The 20,469-nt window shown below is 43.7% G+C and overlaps 1 protein-coding gene across 1 annotated transcript in view; it reads left to right on the top strand.

Annotated features, from left to right (window-relative positions):
• Positions 1 to 7,379: 7,379 nt before the first annotated feature.
• ARHGAP6 (Rho GTPase activating protein 6) overlaps positions 7,380 to 20,469 on the top strand; it is a 563,891-nt gene continuing 550,801 nt past the window's right edge. The window contains exon 1 of the mRNA XM_055437710.2: positions 7,380 to 9,234. Within this exon, the coding sequence (XP_055293685.1) occupies positions 8,656 to 9,234 (579 nt within the window). The 5' untranslated portion in view covers positions 7,380 to 8,655. The remainder of the gene's footprint in view (positions 9,235 to 20,469) is intronic.

Here is a 20,469-nt window from a genome sequence, read left to right as displayed (position 1 = left end):
CAATGCCATTCTTCCAAATCATCCCACCCTCGCCCTCTCCCACAGAGTCCAAAAGACTGTTCTGTACATCTGTGTCTCTTTTGCTGTCTCGTATACAGTCTTTTCTCCTTTCTTTTCTATGCTCCATCCCATCTTGTCAGTAGAAAAACATATTGGACAAATAGGTTCTCCCATTTCCATCCAAAATAGAGAAGTGAAAATCCTGGGGAAAAAAATTTTTTTTCAGAGGAAAAAAATTCATATTATTTAGTTACTTTAAAAATCAGAAATACTGACAAATGTTTGGACTGTGAGCATTTTAATTAACAAAATACTAAAAATTATTTATATTATTACATAATTCTCCATCCTCAAAAGTAGTTCTAAAGCATATGCTATGGAAAGGTTTTAAAAACTACTTTAACCACAGCTGAACCATGTGCCACGTTCAGAAAAAATTAACTTACCTTAAGACTCCAAGTGCACCTTCACCCACAAAGACATAAGAAAGTGAAACAAAGAAGGAATGCCGTTGGCACAAAAATGCATATTCAGAAATGTTTATAAACCCAAATTAAGTTTAGTTGTCAGTTAGCTTTATAATATTAACGTTATTATTAAATGTGTCTTGAATCATTTTAAAGCCAAAAACAAAAGTGATGATGATCACCCATTTCAGATTTGGTGTTGGAAAATTCTTTCAAATGCTAGTTGCAGGTAAACAACAATTGTTTGTTTTATGCTTTGGTCCCTAGAACTCTGCTAAGTACATCTAAATTGCAACTTGACTTAAGGTTTTAATATAACCTAGCTTTTCACCTGCCACACTAGGGGGTATCCTGAAAACAGAAGAGTTGGTATTTAGAAATATCCACACCAGTTGGAAAAATAAACAAGTAACAGGGTAGAACAATGTGTTTATGCAAAACTTGCTTTTTAAAGTTGAGAGAATTAAGATGAAACACTAGAAAACATAGAAGTGAAACTGTTGGTTGCTCAGTCATGTCCAACTCTTTGCAACCCCATGGACTGTAGCCCACCAGGCTTCTCTGTTCATGGGATTTTTCCAGCAAGAATATTGGAATGGATAGCCATTCCCTTCAAGAGATCTTCCCCACCCAGGGATCGAACCTGGGTCTCCTGCATTGCAGGCTGATTCTCTATCATCTGAGCCACCAAGTGGAGAAGGCAATGGCAACCCACTCCAGTACTCTTGCCTGGAAAATCCCATGGATGGAGGAGCCTAGTAGGTTGCAGTCCATGGGGTCTCTAAGAGACGGAAACGACTGAGCAACTTCACTTTCACTTTTCACTTTCGTACATTGGAGAAGGAAATGGTAACCCACTCCAGTATTCTTGCCTGGAGAATCCTTGGGACAGAGGAGCCTGGTGGGCTGCCATCTGTGGGGTCGCACAGAGTTGGACATGACTGAAGCGACTTAGCAGCAGCAGCAGAGCCACCAAGGAAGCCCTAGAAAACATAGACCATGTTGCTAATATTTGCACAGAAAATGATAGAATGGATGGTGTTAAAAGTGGCTTTTTGTGTGTTCATTGTAGATGGTAACACAGAAATAGGTATTTTTTCCTCTTCATTAATTTTGCTTTTTTTTAAGGTCATAATTGATAAGAGACGGTGGAATTAGACACACAAACTTGGGGGAAAGTGAGAAATATGAATAAGAATAGTCATTTAGGTTTCTGAATATACTGTCTGAAGAGATTGTCATAGATCTTGGTGTTAACCAGACGAGTATGAAAACTGGGTGTCTGTTTTAAAGGCAACTGGGTGACTTTTAAAGAGTTTTAAAGGTGTTTTAAAGGAAACTGGGTGCCTGTTTTAAAGAGAGAGTTCATGGTTCCAGTTCTGGGCAATGTGAAACTGATGCAAAACACTGAGTCAAAAAACTGACATGTTGGTATATAAATGTAATAGAGGGCAAAGAATTTTCTACACTCTGCTCTGAATATAGAGAAACCCAAACTGTCTTTCACTTAACTTAAAAAGTGCCCTGCCTTGAAAGACCATATTGGTATTGCTAAGTCACTTCAGTCGTGTCCGACTCTGTGTGACCCCATAGGCGGAAGCCCACCAGGCTCCCCCATCCCTGGGATTCTCCAGGCAAGAACACTGGAGTGGGTTGCCATTTCCTTCTCCAATGTGTGAAAGTGAAAAGTGAAAGTGAAGTTGCTCAGTCGTGTCCGACCCTTAGCGACCCCACGGACTGCAGCCTACCAGGCCCCTCCATCCATGGGAGTTTCTAGGCAAGAGTACTGGAGTGGGTTGCCATTGCCTTCTCCAATATTGGTATTATTTAGTTGATATTGACAACACCTCTAAATTTGGAGGTGAAAATCCCATCTAGACTCTTTACTGGGTTAACTATGAGTCTTTTTCTAAGAATTTTAAACAAAGGTTTCATTAGCAAATTATAAAGGTTTGAGTAGATCCTTTGAGTGTAAGACCAGGTGAACTCACATTAGGGATGGTCCTTCAGTATAGCTGGATTCATCAAGTAATTAAAAAATATTGATTTTGTATAGATGCTAGTACACTCCCATCACTCTGCTTATTCTCTGCAGGATGCTCTATGCTAGGCACACTGCATACATTAGGTCCTTTACTCATACTCAGCCTTTTGAAGTGAACATAATTTTGTAGACTGGGAAGTGAGGATGAAAGTTGTAAAGTGATGTGCTCAAGGTCACACAGCTAGATAACAAGTAAACAAATTGAAATGAATCCAGAAATGGTCCCAAAGCACTTCCAAATTGAACAGCTTCTTAATCTGCAATTCTAGTCCTGCAAGAGTTAGTAGATGAGGTTAGATCACATGGATCTGAGTACTAGCTCTGTCGCTTAAGTAGGGAGTTAGATGCTTCTAGATCTTGTTTCCTTCATCTGTAGAACTGGGGGTTAACTATTATAGCTGTGGGTGTGTGTATCTATTGATCTGGATAGTACATGCATAATTTCACCCCAGTGCCTGCCACATAGGAAGTTCCAATAACTATTATTTGTTCTTATATTGTTATAATAGCAATTGATTAAAGGGTTAGGAGCAAGCTGAGTAGATAATCTTGAATATAACACTAAATTTAAGTTACCAGATAATATGGACATGTTTGGTGCTTTGTGCTTTTTCCCTTTAGTGTTGGCATGAATATTTTTTCTGGATATCTCTTTTGGTATTATAATATTAAATTGTCCTTTAAGGTAGAGAGTCAAACTTATATCTTAGTCTTTTCACCTCACAGTACCAGTTAGGACTTAATCTCTCAAATACCGTTTTATCCTGTAGATCATTATATTCACTATCTAGAGAATAACTTGGGGAAGGCAATGGCAAGCCACTCCAGTACTATTGCCTAGAAAATCCCATGGATGGAGGGGCCTAGTAGGCTGCAGTCCGTGGGATCGCTGAGGGTTGGACACGACTGAGCGACTTCACTTTCACTTTTCACTTTCACACATTGGAGAAGGAAATGGCAACCCACCCCAGTGTTCTTGCCTAGAGAATCCCAGGGATGGGGGAGCCTGGTGGGCTTCCGTCTATGGGGTCACACAGAGTCGGACACGACTGAAGTGACTTAGCAGCAGCAGCAGAGAATAACTATGACACCATTTCCATCTTTTGAAAATGATCATTGTTCTTCAGTGCTGGGTTGATGTTTAACAAAGTGAGTTTTTGCTGATATTACCCATATAAGATTATCCTGCAAATCGAGATTTATTTCCACTGGCATCCATCATTTGTAGTTTAAGTTCCTGAATATTATATTCATTCAGGTAGATCCTAGAATAGGAATTAAAAAAAACCACTCTTGCTTCAGTTGCAAAAGAGAAAAAAAAAATCCTAGCTTAAAATCAAGAAGAATTTTAGGCATGGGGTAATATTTAATATATAGTATTTAATATATTTAATATAATTAGAATTCTTAAGTTCTGTAAAAGTTATTCACCTGTTTCTCATATATTCCATGTCATACTGATAAAAAGCATGTCCTCCTCTTCATATTTCAGGAGCTTGGAGTTAGAATCTTTGACTTCTATGGGATAGTCAGATACTGTGAACTGTTTACCCTAGGTACCACTAAGAATGTAGAAATGATATCAGAGGAACCACAGTCAGTTTGAGAGGCACAGGCAGGATGAAACAAAAATCAGTGATGCTGCTTAAGATTTATTGGAAGCCAATCAGATAAAAGTCTGAAATATTGTATGGCAGTAAATCAGGAAGTTCAATGTGATTTGGGACTATATAAGCAATGGGATTATATAACAAACAAGGGTAAAATAGGATGCCCTAACCTGGAATATTGGACCTCAGGACGGAAAAGAAATAAGCAACTGGAGGGTGTCCAGAGGAGATCATCTACAATGATGGTTTTAAAGCAAAATATGAACTTTATAGCGTAGCCAAACCACAAAGTCAGACCCAAGGGGCATGATAGAAATCTCCAGATAGCTTGAGGGTCTAGACACCAAGGGGAAAGAGGAATCTTGGCTGGAGATAAGAAAAATTTCAAGGGATAAAGTTAAGAAAAGGGAAATTTAGGTTTAACAGAAAATGTATGTTTGTAGAACAGTGTCTCAAGGGAATAGAAAGAACACTGATGCATTTTCAAGGATCCTTGATAAGAGGATAGCTTGATGTCAGACCAAGGTCTCTAGAACTTCCATTAGAATATTCTTGTGCCGTGACCAGATGGAATAGATATATTTTTATCATGAATTTCTAGGATAATTATAACATGATAGTGAACACACTGTTCTGCCCTTTAATAAAAGGTATCCTAAGGCTTTGATTAACTTCAACTCTGAGGGAAAAACAAAACCCAGAACAAATACAGACACTACTTTTCAACATCAAATGCCCTAATAAATGAGCAAAGTTTCAGAGACCTGATTTTTAAAGTTGTTGTTCAGTTGCTCAGTTGTGTCTGACTCTTTGTGACCGCATGGACTGCAGCATGCAAGCCTTGTATTCAAAACTATTTCTTTCTAGGCTTTCAGTTATATAGCTTCTGAAGCAGGCTAATGAATTGTAAGAAAGATTCTGGGGATCAACATAAAAAAACCAGTCATTTTTGAAATCGGTAAATGAAACCCAGAACTTCCTTAATCAACCCTGCTATAAAATGGCAGTCAATCAGAAAGTCCAATGTGAATTGGGTCTGTATAAGCAAAAGGGATTATATAACAAACAACAGTAAAATAGGATGCCTTAACTGAGAATGAATGAAAAAGCCATGCACCACAATGACTGCAAAATAAGACATAGCAGTCAGATTGGAAATCACGATACTTAAAAAAAATCATTTAAAAAATCCAAACAATCTTATAAAATCTTTCTTTCCAGAAGTGCCATTACATTTTCCCCATGTGTTTTAAAAGCACATATACTTACACCAGGTTTTTAAAAGGGAGCCAGGGCTTAATTTTATGGATATTTAAAACAATTTGTTCATTGTTCCCTTATGCTGAGGCAAGCTCTAGGTTGATGGAGTCCCGACCTGTTGAAAACAAGATGATGAATGAATTGGATGCGTCTGCTCTAAGCCTGAAGTGGCAATAGAAGAGTCCCTCTGCTCATTGGCTCCCCAGCATCCATGACCAAGCCTGTATGACTTTGTGCCTGGCCAGTATTCTCATTAGCCCTACATCATTGTGGCAGGGTTGCATTTTCAACCCCATGGTCATCTTTTGTGGTTAGAGAAATATTTAACATATATGAATTATAAATTACATTTGCCCAACCACCGGAATTGTAAGTAATCTTGTGAAGTGTGACTTTGCTAACCATGTACTCCAAAGGCCAAAATCCAACAAAGCATAACCAGTTCCATGCACGGGTATCCAAATGGCAGAGACATTGTTTTCTTTGCTAGTGACATGTTACATGATATTGTGAACTAAGGAAAGGTCAGGCAAGACACTCCGTCTTTTCCTTCTTCTGGGATTTGTTTGAGGAGGGAAGAAAGCAAATGACGACAATCCCCCACGTGTAATTTGGTGTGTGTAGTCAGGCAGGAATGGAGAAGGCAATGGCAAGCCACTCCAGTACTCTTGCCTAGAAAATCCCATGGACGGAGGAGCCTGGTAGGCTGCAGTCCATGGGGTCGCTACGAGTCTGACAGGACTGAGCCACTTCACTTTCACACATTAGGGAAGGAAATGGCAACCCACTCCAGTGTTCTTGACTGGAGAATCCCAGGGATGGGGGAGCCTGGTGGGCTTCCGTCTATGGGGTCACACACAGTCGGACACGACTGAAGTGACTTAGCAGCAGAAGCAGCAGCAGCAGCAGCAGTCAGGCAGGAAAGTCAGCAATTTTGAAGGCTATGGCTTTCCACAGCACACCTAATCAACAGCCACTGGAAAGTGTGCTTATGTTTCAGGGTGAGAAGAGCTGGGCGGCAGGGAGGGTGACAGGAAATTAGTTTCTCACTTTGTCTTGTGGTGGCAGATGGATCATAATGCTACCGGAGGGAGCTCTCTGAATGCAGTGGGTCCCGCTGCATTTGCAAAAGTGGGTACATCAGAGATCCTGGGGTCTGATGAAGCCCTTCGTAGAAGTGTTGAATTCTTCTGTTAATTAGATTTCATGACGTGACCCTTCCTAGACAGTCAAATACCTAGGACTGTTTAACACACTTTTTAAGACGAGAAAGACATTAAATTTTCCCCTGAAAATTTTACTGGGAATAAAACAAGCTTTCCAAAATCCATGTTGGACAATTCTGATATGATACACAACACAAGGCGAATGTTTGTGTCAAACACCTGCATTTATAAGTTCATAGTAAGCTTCTGTTCTTTAATAAAAGTAACGGTAAAGGAAAGCCACCTTCCTACTTGCCTAAAATCCTCTTCATCCAGAAGGGGTAAAAGAGGGCACAAGAACACAGTTAAAGTACTTGGGCATTTCCAACGTTTTCTCTGTTCCCCTGCTGAGATGGTTGTGAGATGCAAAACATAAATGTTAGGTCAGAAACATAGAAGCCTCGTAGAATCAGGCGAGGCTTTGAACTTTAGATTCTAAGGTGCTCCCAGACTTGTTTTCAACACTGAACATGGACATCGCCAGCGTTTTCCAGCTTCCCAGGAATGTGGCTGCGGCGCTCTGCACCCAGAGGCGTCCCACAACCGAACTCGGAGACTGATCTCTTTGTGAGCGCCAATCCCCGCAGCCTGTGGGCTGAAGCTGCGCGGGGCGCCTGCCGCCTGCTCGGCCCCACTAACCCCTCCTCGAGTACAGTTACTGCGCGACCCTTACACGGAGAGGACCCCTCGCCACCCCCCAGTTTTCTTAGTAGGTCCCCATCTCCAGCCCATTCATTGGCAGCCACTGCATTTGAACTGAATCTCTATCTTTTTAAAAACAAAAACAGCAGGGGGAAAAAAAAGGAAGGCAGGAGATTTAACTCCAACTTCAGAGCAACCGTCTTGGGCTGCCCATCTGACACCAGTGGGTGGGGTGCAATCTGACACTTCCTTTCCTTTCCAGAAACGTGAGTGGAGCTGGCGCCCCCTTCGATCTGGGGGAGGGGAAACCGGGGAGAAGGTCCGCACTTCCGTCCTCAGGGCTTTCTCCCCAGGAGACCCGGTATCAGTGGTGAGCAGCGCTCGCTCTGCGCCGCTCCCAGGTTTGGCGCCTGGAAAACTCCACGTTCTGCTTTCTCCGGCTTCTGGCTCCGCCCCAGCTCCAGACCTGGCTTCTCTCCCACCCTACCCGTCCCGGCCACCCCCTTCGCGCTGCCTCTAGCGCGAGCGTGCGGGCACATCCCCGCGCCAGCCCTGGGTTCAAGGCTGGGTTGAGAATATTAAGAGTCCCTCTCTGGCGGGTCATGGACAGCCGACCCTGGGGTTCTTCCCTTAGCTCCCTGAGCGCAGCCAGGAATTTTCTCCCACCGTAGCCGCTCAGCCGTTGGAAGGCCCTGGAACGCTGCGCGCTCCGTATCCCCACTTTGTAGCGAGAAACTAGCACCTCGGGGGAGCCTGGAACTTGGAGACACTCTTGCGCCTAGCCAGTCAGAGGAGTGGGCGCAGCAAAGTGTGGCGAGACGCGTAGCTTCAGGGGCCCGGATACAGCGACGGTGCCCTGGGGCGCAGATCGGGTGCCCAGCTCCAGCGCGGGAGGAAGTCCCTCTCACGGCGAGAGGAGAGCGAGGGACGCGCCCTGGGCGCACGCCCAGGAGGCCTCCTCCTCAGCCCTCGGGACCGTCCTTAGGGCGCAAGGAGGAGCTTGCTGGAGACTTCGAGGCTGTCCAGAGCCAGAGAGCTGGAGCACGGCGTCTCCTGCCTCAGCTGGGAAGGGGGAGTGGCGCTGGCCGCCGGAGCTGGGAACCTAGCGAGCGCCTGACCTTCCTCCTCTTCTTCCTTACCCTCTTCAGGACTTAGGCTCTGCGGGAAGATACTCACCACCGAAGGAGTCCTCCCTCTCCACCCCTTTTCCTAGAAGGCTGGTGATGGATCTCCTGCTTCTGCCCCCACCGGGGCACTTGGAGCGCGCTGGTGGCGCGTGAGCCGGTAACTGCCCTCTACCGCCCTCGGCGAGCCTCGGGCCGACGCCGCCTGGCAGCCTCGCCTGAGCCCCCTTGCTTCCTGGGCCCCAAATCGCTAGCAGTTCCGAGAGCTGGAAGAGGGTGGCCCTCAGGCACAACCCCGCCGAGATGTCCGCGCAGAGCCTGCTCCACAGTGTCTTCTCCTGCTCCTCGCCGGCCTCGGGCAGCGCGGCTTCTGCCAAGGGCTTCTCCAAGAGGAAGCTGCGCCAGACCCGCAGCCTGGACCCGGCTCTGATCGGTGGCTACGGGGGCGAGGCGGGCGCAGAGGGCGGCTCGCGGGGGACCAGCGGGGGCCGCCTCTGCTCCCCGCTGTCCCTGGCCGAGGGTCTTAGCCCTCGCTCGGCGTTCTCTCCCCGGGGCCCACCTCCTCGGGCCAACCGCCTCCCGCCCCCTAGACCCCTCTGCTCGTCCTTCTCCACACCCAGCACCCCGCAGGAGAAGTCGCCGTCTGGCAGCTTCCACTTTGACTATGAGGTCCCCCTGGGTCGCGGCGGACTCAAGAAGAGCATGGTGTGGGACCTGCCTTCGGTCCTAGCCGGGCCAGGCAGTGGTCGCAGCGCCATCCTCTGCTCTTCCGGGGGAGGCCCCAACGGCATCTTCGCTTCTCCCAGGAGGTGGCTCCAGCAGAGAAAGTTCCAGTCCCCACCCGACAGCCACGGCCAACCCTATGTCGTGTGGAAGTCCGAGGTAGGGTCCGGTGCCGCGTGTCCTCATGGCCCAAGGCTGGCCACCTGAGCAGTTCTTTAATTACTTCTCATTTACACAGCCAGAGCACCTCTGAGGGGTTTTCCTGGTGTGGCTGTTCCTCTGTGGCTGGTGAAATGGTGTCTGGAAATGGGACGTCCCTGGTGGCCACCCGCATGTGTCTTGTTAGGACTCCTTGGCTCCGCTCAGAGCAGTGGTAGGAGCTGAGGAAGAGATGCTTTCTGTGCAGCAGGTGATTTCAAAGGGTCACTTATCCCTTCACCCAATGTTGATATTTTTTGGAACTCCAAATGGTCTAGTTCTAAGCTGTTTGTCAGGATTGGAGGAAATAATATCTTGAAATATTTCTGCCATTTGGTTATTTTACAGAGAATTCGGGAATATTATTCTTGAGGGTGGTGTCGGTATGTGTGTGTTGGTCTGTGTGTTTGGGGGTGTAGCTACTACTAGAATTCTCTAGTTTTGATCGTTTATTCTCCCTAAAGGTTTAATATCGGAGATCTATGGTATTAAGTACTAGTTTAATCCTGGAGAAAAAAAAATCTCTCAAGACTATCAAAGATCATGGAAATATGCCCCAATTCCACTAAGGGCAACTTGTAGTTATTTCACTAGCAACTGACATGAATCAAGAATCATTAGCAAATAAGGGACTCAGAGGGAGCTATCGGTACCTTTAAAAATGTTTGCTGGTTAAAAAGAATGGAGAACAGAAGTAATAGGAAACTGTGGCTGATGTGTACTTGGAAAGCTGCATGCTTTTAAAGAGTAAATACTAGTTATTTTAGAAATGAACAACTCTTGTTCAGTTCACAAACTCTATAGATTTGCCTTGGGTCTGTTTCCATAAGGGGAGATTCCATCCATTGTAATTAAACATTTTAAAGTACAGTTAGAATTATAGAAATGGAGTACAACACCATGTAATTGCTGGAGATTTAGACTAAAGGAAGAAAACACAACCAAGAAAAACAGTTGGAAAGTAGTGTCCAATAGCATACCTTGCTCTCTTAACATGAGACGACTAACTATGAAATTTTGGCTTTTATCAGACCTCCTTAGAAAAATCAATATTTAGCAGAAATATTTGCATCATGTGTTAGTAAAATATTAGTTACTGTGTCAAAAATAACTGCTGGTGTTGGGTGGGGAGCATGGATTACAAATACTAACAAACATTGTTGACTGTCCTGCCCATTTTCTTGAGGAAGGTAGACAGTAGAGAAAAAAGTCAAATAGGAGAGGGAGAGATTCTCTCCAAACTGGAGAACTCAGCATTAGAAAGATGGTCAAGAATCTAAATGTTGAATTTCTGTTGGTCTTTAGAGGAGCCTGGATTCCTACTCTATATCAGAAGCACACATTAGCAGATTAGTCTGTAGCAGTTGAGAGAGAAAGAAATGCAAAAAACAAGCCAAGTTCTTGGATTGGATAGTCACTGATACTCACGTTTAAACCAATTGCAGCATTAAGAATGTCTCTGCTTTTCTTTGCAACTGTATGTACTTGGAATATAGTATGAAGATGGTGTTTGTCACTATTATGATCAAAAGGCAATCTACTGTGGATGATCACAACTGGTTAGAAATTTTCTTCTTATCCATTAAAATCTCATCATCAATGGACAAGTATCTGAACTTCAGCAATACTGGGTGACTTGAAACTGTTCTATGCAGTGTACAGGCAGTCTGCAGGCTCACCTACCATGACTTTCACCTCTTCTGTAGTGGTTAAAACTAAGTATATAGCCATCTAACAAAAGAACAAGATTTTTTTTCATAAAATGTTCGTGTGTGTGTGTATGTAATCCCTTTATTCTTGAGGCAAATGTGGGATGATTGGTTAGAATCCTGGCATGAAAATCCAAGGCTGATTTTGTTTGAGTCCTAGATATCCTAACTTAACCGCAGGGTCTGGAACTTAATGGCCTGGATTACCTTTCAAAGGTTTAACGCCCTGGAACCCTCTCCGAAACCAAGGAAGTTCATCCTATTGAGCACTGCTTGTCCTTCTCACTTGTAAGCAAGCTGGGTCCTTTGTCCTAAAAGAGAATCTTTACTAATAATGCCAAAAGTCCAGCATATGAGCACCTTGCAAGGTAACTTATGGGCTCTGGAATGGAGATTTGAATCGTATAGACTTGGTTCTTATGCTTCTCCTGGTTGCTCTGGCTTGGGGTTTCTCTGCCTCTGCACCATTGACAGTTGTGGCTGAGTGACTCTTTGCTCTGGACACTGTCCTGTGCATTGTAGGATGTTCAGCAGCATCCTGGGCCTCTACCCACTAGATGCCAATAGCACCCCTCCCCACCAGTATGACAGTGAAAAATGTCTGCAGACACTGCTGAATGTCCTGGGGGGTCAAAATTGCTCCAGTTGAGAACTCCAACACCAGTGAGTTGAATGTAGCCACACAGGATGGCCATCTTGACTGCTCACAGAAGTGCTTTCAGCTGGCAGAAAGTTTCCTTTTGGGGTCTTCTTCCAATTCCGAAACTATGTAGATCCCTCTTGAGTCTTGCCTACAGATTCCATGGACCTCTTATAGTTTATTCAACTTTCAGTTTCTCTTCCATTGAATCCATGGGCAAACATGAGAATTCACCTTTTTTCAGATGTAGCCAGTAATGGATCACATCCATCTCTATTTAGTTCTTTGAACAGATTCTCTGGTTTTAAACTAAATTGTTCAAACAATGGCTCCTGCTCCCAAGACTCTCCTAAATGCCTATAGCTCTATACCTTCTGTTCATTCAGAGCTCACAAATGGCAATTTTATGGCTTAAAACGTGGAGGTGTTAGACAAAATCAGCTACAACTCAGTATTTCTTTACTATGTGTTTTAGGATTGCTGTAACAAAATCTGAATCGTGAACATGATGGGTAGAATATCCATTGAGTAGAAAAAGGGAGAAGACAAAGGGATAAATGGTACATAGTGATACAGTTGGTGCACACTTCTCAGCTTTGCTCTTGGCAGCCAGGTTCTGTCCTTTACTCTGATCATAAACAAGGGAGTAAGGTCTCATTCTAACACTGGGGTTCTAATTATTTTGGATCAGAACTGAGCTGACATAGAGTTTGCCAGCCTCTATCCATGAATTCTTTTTTCTTCATTCACACTACAAGAACTTCTTCAGCACAAGCATTTCTCTATGTACCGGGAATGAAGAGAGGCTAAATTATGGTGTCACCCATTAAAGAGCTCACAGTCTGAGGAGGAGCATGGATAACTCAACCAATAGCTGCAGTGCAGAAGGGTCAGCTCAGTGAGGGACTGGGGAATGTGATTCACAGTGCTTTGGGAAGTCTTAGAAAACTTCACTGTGCAGAAAACACTTGAACTTGTTCTTCAAGGGTGATTGCCATTTATCAGAAGAAGAAGGGAAGTGATTCCTTGATGAAACAGAAAAGAATGGACCTGCAAAGGCACAGGGGTGTTGGTGATGCCAGAGTTTCCAACAAAGAGGACTTAGAAGAGCTTAAGTGCAATAGTTTGTTTGGAGGAGGAGGTTAATATATCTGAAGTTTAATATATGTAGCAACCACATGGTTTTTAGTATAACAACCTAATGAAACCAGAAATGAGACACATACTTGGAGGCATGCTGTGCTGTGCTTAGTCGCTCAGTCATGTCTGACTGTTTGCTATCCAGTGGACTGTAGCCCACCAGGCACCTCTGTCCATGGAGATTCTTCAGGTAAGAATACTGGAGTGGGTTGCCATGCCCTCTATGGGCTTGGATAAAAATGGCAGAAAGGTCAAAGCACATTGCCCATCTTCCAAGACATCCTTTGGTATCAAATCTGCAGGGAAGTGAAAGGATGTTTTTGAAGTTAGAAGTTTGGTATGCCTGGAGCATAGGCTATATCTCACTGTATGCTGGACACTAGCATTCAACGGGCTGGGTAGGAGTTTGGACTCTGCGTTTGAAAGAACAGTAGTTCTGAACCTGGAGGCAACTTTGTTCCCAGGGGACATTTAGCAATGTCTGAAGATAGTTTTGGTTGTCATAAGCGGGGGTGGTGATGTATTAACTTCATTCTGTGGCTATAACAAATTACCCCAAAAGTATGGGTTAGAGCAATACGAATTTCTTATCTTATATTTGTAGAGGTCAGAAGTCTGATATAGGTCCCCTTCGACTAAAGTCAAGCTGTTGGCAGGGCCGCATTCCTTCTGAAGGCTCTAGGGTCTGTTTCCTTTACTGGTCCAGTGTCCCCTTTCCCCCATCTTTAATGCCAGCCGTGTTCTAGTTTTTTCTTCCTCAGACACTCTTAAGGATGCTTGCGATTACATAGGGCTCACCTGGATAATCCAAGGTAATCTCATTGCTTTAAGGTCGGTTGATTAGCAACCTGTAATTCTATCTGCCGGAGAAGGCAATGGCAAGCCATTCCAGTACTATTGCTTAGAAAATCCCATGGATGGAGGAGCCTGGTAGGCTGCAGTCCGTGGGGTCGCTAAGGGTCAGACACGACTGAGCGACTTCACTTTCACTTTCACTTTTCACTTTCCACTTTCACACATTGGAGAAGGAAATGGCAACCCACTCCAGTGTTCTTGCCTGGAGAATCCCAGGGATGGGGGAGCCTGGTGGGCTTCCGTCTACGGGGTCACACAGAGTCGGACACGACTGAAGTGACTTAGCAGCAGCAGCAGCAATTCTATCTGCAGCCTTAATTCCCACTTGCCATGTACACTAACATATTCACCAGTTCCAGAGAGTAGGACGTAGATATCTTTGGTGGGACATTCTTCTGCCTACTAGGAGGGAAGGTGCTAGTTGCATCTAGCTGGGAAGAATCCAGGGCTGCTGCTAAACACTTTACAGTGCACAGGACACCACCCACAACAGAGAATTATCTCAGTTAACTCAATGTCAAGAGTGCCCAGGCTGAGAAACCTTGTTGTGGAGAATGGGGTAATTGGTGATTTTTAAGCATGGGTTTGTAAGATGATTCAATATGTGTTTTAGACAGATCACTCTAGTGTTTGTGGGGGGCATGCATCAATAGAATGAAACAAGCAGGAGGATGGATACTCAAAGGAGATAGGCATGGGGTAACCATGCCAAGCATCCTGCAAATAAATGGGAGTTGGCATAGAAACATAACACTTCTGTATTTCTTTCTTTTCCACTTTACCAAATTGTTTTCTTGCACTATTGAGCTACGTTGAATAGTTTGGTCTCAATAAACCAGTGGTTTTCAACCAGAGGGTAGGTTTGCAGCCTGGACGTATCTGGGAGTTGTTCAGTCATATCTGACTCTTTGTAGTCTCATGGACTGCAGCGCACTAGGCTTCCCTGGCCTTCAGTATCTCTCAGAGTTTGCTCAAACTCATGTCCATTGAGTCGATGAGGCCATCCAACCATCTCATCCTTTGTTGTCCCCTTCTCCTCCTCCCTCAATCTTTCCCAGCATCGGGGTCTTTTCCAATGAGTTGGCTCTTCACATCAGGTGGCCAAAGAATTGGAGCTTCAACTTCAGCATCAGTCCTTCCAACGACTATTCAGGGTTGATGTCCTTTAGGATTGACTGGTTTGATCTCCTTGCAGTCCAAGGGACTCTCAAGACTCTTTCTTATCCAACACCACAGTTCAAAAGCATTGATTCTTTGGCGCTCAGCCTTCTTTATGATATGGGACTACATGGCAATGCCTGTTGGCATTTTTGATTGCCAGTGCTGAGGCTGGGAACGTGTGTTACCAGCGTGATGGGTAGAGACCTGGGATGCTGCTAATCATTCTACACTGCACAGGAGAGACTGCCACAACAAATCATTTTCCTGCTCCAGTTTTCAATGGCCCCGAGGTCGAAAAACCCTATATAATGTACTACTTTATACAAGAAACTTTTTTAAAATTTATTTATTTTAATTGGAGGCTAATTACTTTACATAATCCTCAGTTTTGCTTTCTGGTACCATTTTCTCTTATGTTTCTGGCTTTACTCTGTCATTTCTTCTTCTTTCCTGGTATATGTCAATCAAGGCTTTGAATTGGGAAAAATACTATTTTAAAAGGTAATGAAGATAGGGAAAAAATATGGGGTATCTAAACATATGTGTAAGAAAGAATTGAATTGTAAATATGTAATGATGAAAACTGGTATTAAAAGTTAAAACATGGGCAGAAAGGAATATTGTGATTAAAAATAGAGACTCACCCATGTAGAAGAGGAAGTAATTAGAGTAAGGCAGCTTCAAACAGGAAATTGACAAAGGGGATTTTACAAGGAATTATGTCTGAAATCTGTTGGTCTCTGGATAGGGGGCATGCGCAATAAGCCCAACTGCCCCCCTTCACACACCCCGGCCCGCCACGATTGCTCCCACCCCCGCATGCAACCCCCACAAGTGGGGAGGGGACACGGGGCATGCACCCTGCCAAAAAGTCAGTTCCCCATGGCAGGTGGTGAGGACAACCACGGACGAGGCAGCACCTGGCCCCCACCGAGAGGGGGGAAACAGGCACGCCTCTCTTATAGTCTGGACCACGCCCCCCCCCCCCAACTTCCAAGAGAGCCACTCACGGGACTGCAAGGAGATCCAACCAGTCAATCCTAAAGGAAATCAGTCTTGAATATTCATTGGAAGGACTGATGCTGAAGCTGAAGCTCCAATACTTTGGCCACCTGATGCGAAGAACTGACTCATTAGAAAAGACCCTGATGCTGGGAAAGATTGAAGGCAGGAGGAGAAGGGGATGGCAGAAGATGAGATGGTTGGATGGCATCACCGACATGACAGACATGAGTTTGTGATGTCTGGGAAGCTCTGGGAGTTTGTGATGGACAGAGAAGCCTGGCGTGCTGCAATCCATGGGGTCGCAAAGAGTTGGACATGACTGAGAGACTGAATTGAACTGATGTCTGAAAACAGCATAATGCCCTAAGAATTTATAACTTGGGAAAATATTCACTTTTCATGTGCTTTCTCTTGGAGTATTTGTCTGCTAGAATTCATTTCATTTCTAAGGTAATTTTTAACTTGAATAGAGGATAATATTAAGACAAGTTTTTCTGAGGTTGAACTGAACTTTCACCAGGATTTTGGAATTTGACAATTGGCAAGAGCATATTTTAGACTCTGAAAGGACCTCAGGTAGCATCTAGTTGCAGCCTCCTTATTTTCCAGTTAAAGACAGGGATTGAAAGAGTTAAGCTCAAACTCAGACAAGTTGAGGGCAGAACCACCCTGAAATCCTCCTTGACTCTCAATATGAACTGCAAAACTTCTGGAAAAAGTAAGTAACCATGAAAATCTAGAACTCTGGCAATCCTTTTTTTCTAGCCCCATTACGTAATGAAACAATTTCCTCAAAGTTGCCCGAATCCCGTGACTTTCTGAGACCTTATTTGGCTGACCTTCTGGGCAGAAGTGACAGTACTGTTCTGCCCACCCCCACTACTCCTCTACTCCACTACTCCCGCCCCTCCCCTCCCCACTATGCACAGAAGAGTCCCACTTCCCTCCCCACTGCCTGATTCTCAGTCTGTAATGTCTCTTCCTGCTCTTCTGTTTCTGTGCTTGTCATCCACACATCCCCACAGTCCTGTGTTTTTCCTTCAGATCATTCTGCCTTGATGATCTCATTCACTTTTGTGACTTCAGCCATTATCGCTCTTGGGGACACTCATAATTCTGTGTGCTTGAGCATCTAACATCTATTCCAATTTCTTGCAAGACATCTGCTCACGATGCCCACTGGACTCCTCCTGGTCTACATGTCTGAAGTGGAACAAATCAATCCCCTTTTCTCTGTTCACACTTCATTTTCTGTATTCCTTATTCTTGGTTGGTGTCACCATTCTTAGGCCAGTTTAATTTTACCAGGCCAGAAATGTCTTCAGTTCCCCCCCCCCTTTTTTTTTCCTCCTGTCGTCTCCAATAAGTTATCAAATCCTATTGTGTTTATTTCTTATTTGCTCCATGCTTGAAAGGATTTGAAGAGGAATGTATCCAAGTTCTTACATCTCTCTCCAGCTGTTCCTTCTCATTGCCGCTGCCTAGTTTGGGTCCTCATTTTCTGTGACCTCCTGCTTGGTCACCCTGCCTTCAGTTTTCCCCTCTTCCCATCTGGCTTATGGGCCTTCTATTCCAAAGAAACAATTGTAATCACATTAGCTGCCTGAGTAAAAACCTTTGCTGGGACTTAGTGTGTACAGAATGAAATCCAAACTGCTTAGCCAGTCATTTGAAAGCCTTTTACACTATAATCTTAGCTGACCTCCTCCCCTTTCCCTAGGAATTTTCGTCCAACAAAAGCAAACTAGCCACTTAGCCAGGTCGTCATTAAATTGTTTGTCAAGTGCCGGCTGTGCCCTAAACACTGGAAGTTTGTGGAATAAACAGGCATGGCCCTACAAGGTGCTTACCCCTTTGTGAAAGCAATCATTTCCAATAAAGAAATTGCTGCACTTCCTCAGAATGCGATGGCATTATGACAGGAGGACTGTGGTGGACACAATAATGCCCCCCCTTCCGGATGTCCATGTCCTAATTCCTAGAACCCATGGATATGTTACCTTATATGGCAAAAGAAACTTTGCAGATGTGATTAAGTTAAATATCTTGAGATGGGGAGATGATACTGGATTATCTGGGCAAGTCTAATGTAATCACAAGGATCCTTATAAGAAGGAGACAGGAAAATCAGAGTTAGAGAAGAAGATACGAGGACAGAATCATCCAGAGAGAGACAGACAGACAGATGCAAAAAGAGACAGAGATAGACAGACAGACACATACACAGATTGATTTCAAAGATGCTACACTGCTGGCTTTGAAAATGGAGAGGGAAGACATGACCCAAAGAATGCGGCAGCCTCTAGAAGCTGGAAAAAGCAAGGGAACAGATTGTCCCTAGAGTCTACAGAATGACAGCAGCTCTGCCAACATCCTTCTCCTAGCCTGGTGAGACTTTTGATCTCCAGAACTGTAAGAGAATAAATAAATGTTGTCTTAAGCCATAACATTTGTGATAATTTGTTATAGCAGCCATAGGAAGCTGATACAAGTACTAAGGAGGTCTGGGATGTCTCACCTGAAACCAGTAGATAAGGAGGCTTTTGCCAAACAAAAAGAAGGGAAAAGATAGAATGGTATGTAATTAAGAGGGTATAGTATGCTTCAATGGAGAAGGCAATGGCAAGCCACTCCAGTACTCTTGCCTGGGGAATCCCATGGATGGAGGAGCCTGGTGGGCTGCAGTCCGTGGGGTCGCTAAGGGTCGGACATGACTGAGCGACTTCACTTTCACTTTTCGCTTTCACACATTGGAGAAGGAAATGGCAACCCACTCCAGTGTTCTTGCCTGGAGAATCCCAGGGACGGGGGAGCCTGGTGGGCTTCCATCTATGGGGTCACACAGAGTCGGACACGGCTGAAGTGACTTAGCAGCAGCAATATGCTTCAAGAACTTGGAGAAATCCAACTGGAAGCACCTAGAAGAGTAGGAAGATGGAGAAGCAGGAGTCTGGCTGGGCCTTGAGCTTCATGATACAGCTCAGGATTTAATGATTTAATGTAAAGGTCTCTGTAGGGATTTTTTCCTCTCCTCATTCTGCTTTTGATTGCCTGGGCCCATATCTGAGAAAACTCCATCATACTTTATGGTGTAACCAGATGTCACCTCCAAAGAAATACGTTTTGACTATCATACGTGTCATGACAAATTCATGATTTACACAAATGTGAACTCAGCGTTCCATAGCTAGATTGTAATTTTTCTAAGCCTGCATAGGGGAAAGTGTTTCATATCAGAATCTATTCAATGACTGAGGGAATCTGTGTTCTGACAGTGATTCTTCAAATCCTGAGACACACATTTGAGGCATGATGTCTTAGTTTAAATTTTACTGCATCCCTCTTTGGGCCATTGCTTATGATAAAGAGACTGAGATTATAACTGAAACTATATTCCAGTGTGGCAAAAATGGAAAGGAATATGTGGAAATGGAATTAGGTACTGTGTTAGCTAGTAATGAATGATGTTTTCATTGGCTATTAGGGAAATGCACATCAAAACCACAATGATATACTAATTTATATGGCAATATAGTCATATGGCTATAATAAAAAAGATAATATCAAGTGTTGACAAGGATGTGGAGAAATGGAAACTCTCATACACTGCTGGTGAGAATGTAAAATGGTGCAGCAGCTTTGAAAATACTTTGGCAGTTTCTCAAAAAGTTAAACATTGACCGTATTACCCAGCAATTCTACCTTTAGGTATCTACTCAAGAGAACTGAAAATACATGTACACAAAGATTGTAAGTGAATGTTCAAAGCAGCATTATTCATCATGGCCAAAATGGTGGAAACAATCAAATGTCTATCAACAGATGAAAGGGCAAACAAAACATGGTATTTTTATGCAATACAAGATTATTTAACAATAAGAAGGCCTGGAGTGCTAATATTTGCTACAACATGGATAAACCTTGAAAACATTACACTAAGTGAAAAAAGCTAGTTAAAGGACCATATATTGTGTGATTCTATTCATATGAAATGTCTAGATTAGGCAAATCTCTAGAGACAGAGAATAGGTTAATGGTTGCCAGAAGCTGGCAGTAGCGAGTGATGAGAAATGACTGCTAATGGATACCTGGTTCCTTTTTGGAGGGATGAAAACATTCTGGACCTTGATAGAGGTGATGTTTGCACAACTGGAGGAATATACTACAAACCTCTGAATTGTACACTGTAAAAGGGTAAATTTTATGGTATGCAAACTTTAATATCAATTTTTAAAAGAATACTGTTGATGACTTTTAGAGAAAATATATCAATATTGTTGCTACATCATCTTTTCAGTAAAACGTAAATGTGAATGAAGAGAGTTATGTAGCAGGCCCAAGCCTAATGTGTATTAAATGCTGTCCTTGAGGATGCAACAAGGAGGTAGTAACAGCTCTAACAGATTCAATGGAGGAGTCAACAGCCAGCCTGGGATTTTCTGAGACTGGTTACTGTGGAAATTCTGTGTCCTGATTAGTATGCTTTGGAAGCAAGTGCAGAGAAGCTATTAAAAAGATTGTTTTTCAGAATAGACAGAGACTTTAAAATGTACTTACAATCTTGAAAAATTGCCTGGCCATATCACACTATAGCTATTGAATAGCCACAGATTTTTAGGAGCCATTAGAACTAAAAGCAAATTGACAAACTACAACAAGTCTTGTGCCGATGAACCCAAGAGGAGA

This window comes from Moschus berezovskii, chromosome X, assembly GCF_049115385.1.
Source record: "Moschus berezovskii isolate FMDL1 chromosome X, NW_MosBer_1.0, whole genome shotgun sequence".
NCBI classification, from domain to species: domain Eukaryota; kingdom Metazoa; phylum Chordata; class Mammalia; order Artiodactyla; family Moschidae; genus Moschus; species Moschus berezovskii.
This window is presented reverse-complemented; position numbering and strand designations above follow the sequence as displayed.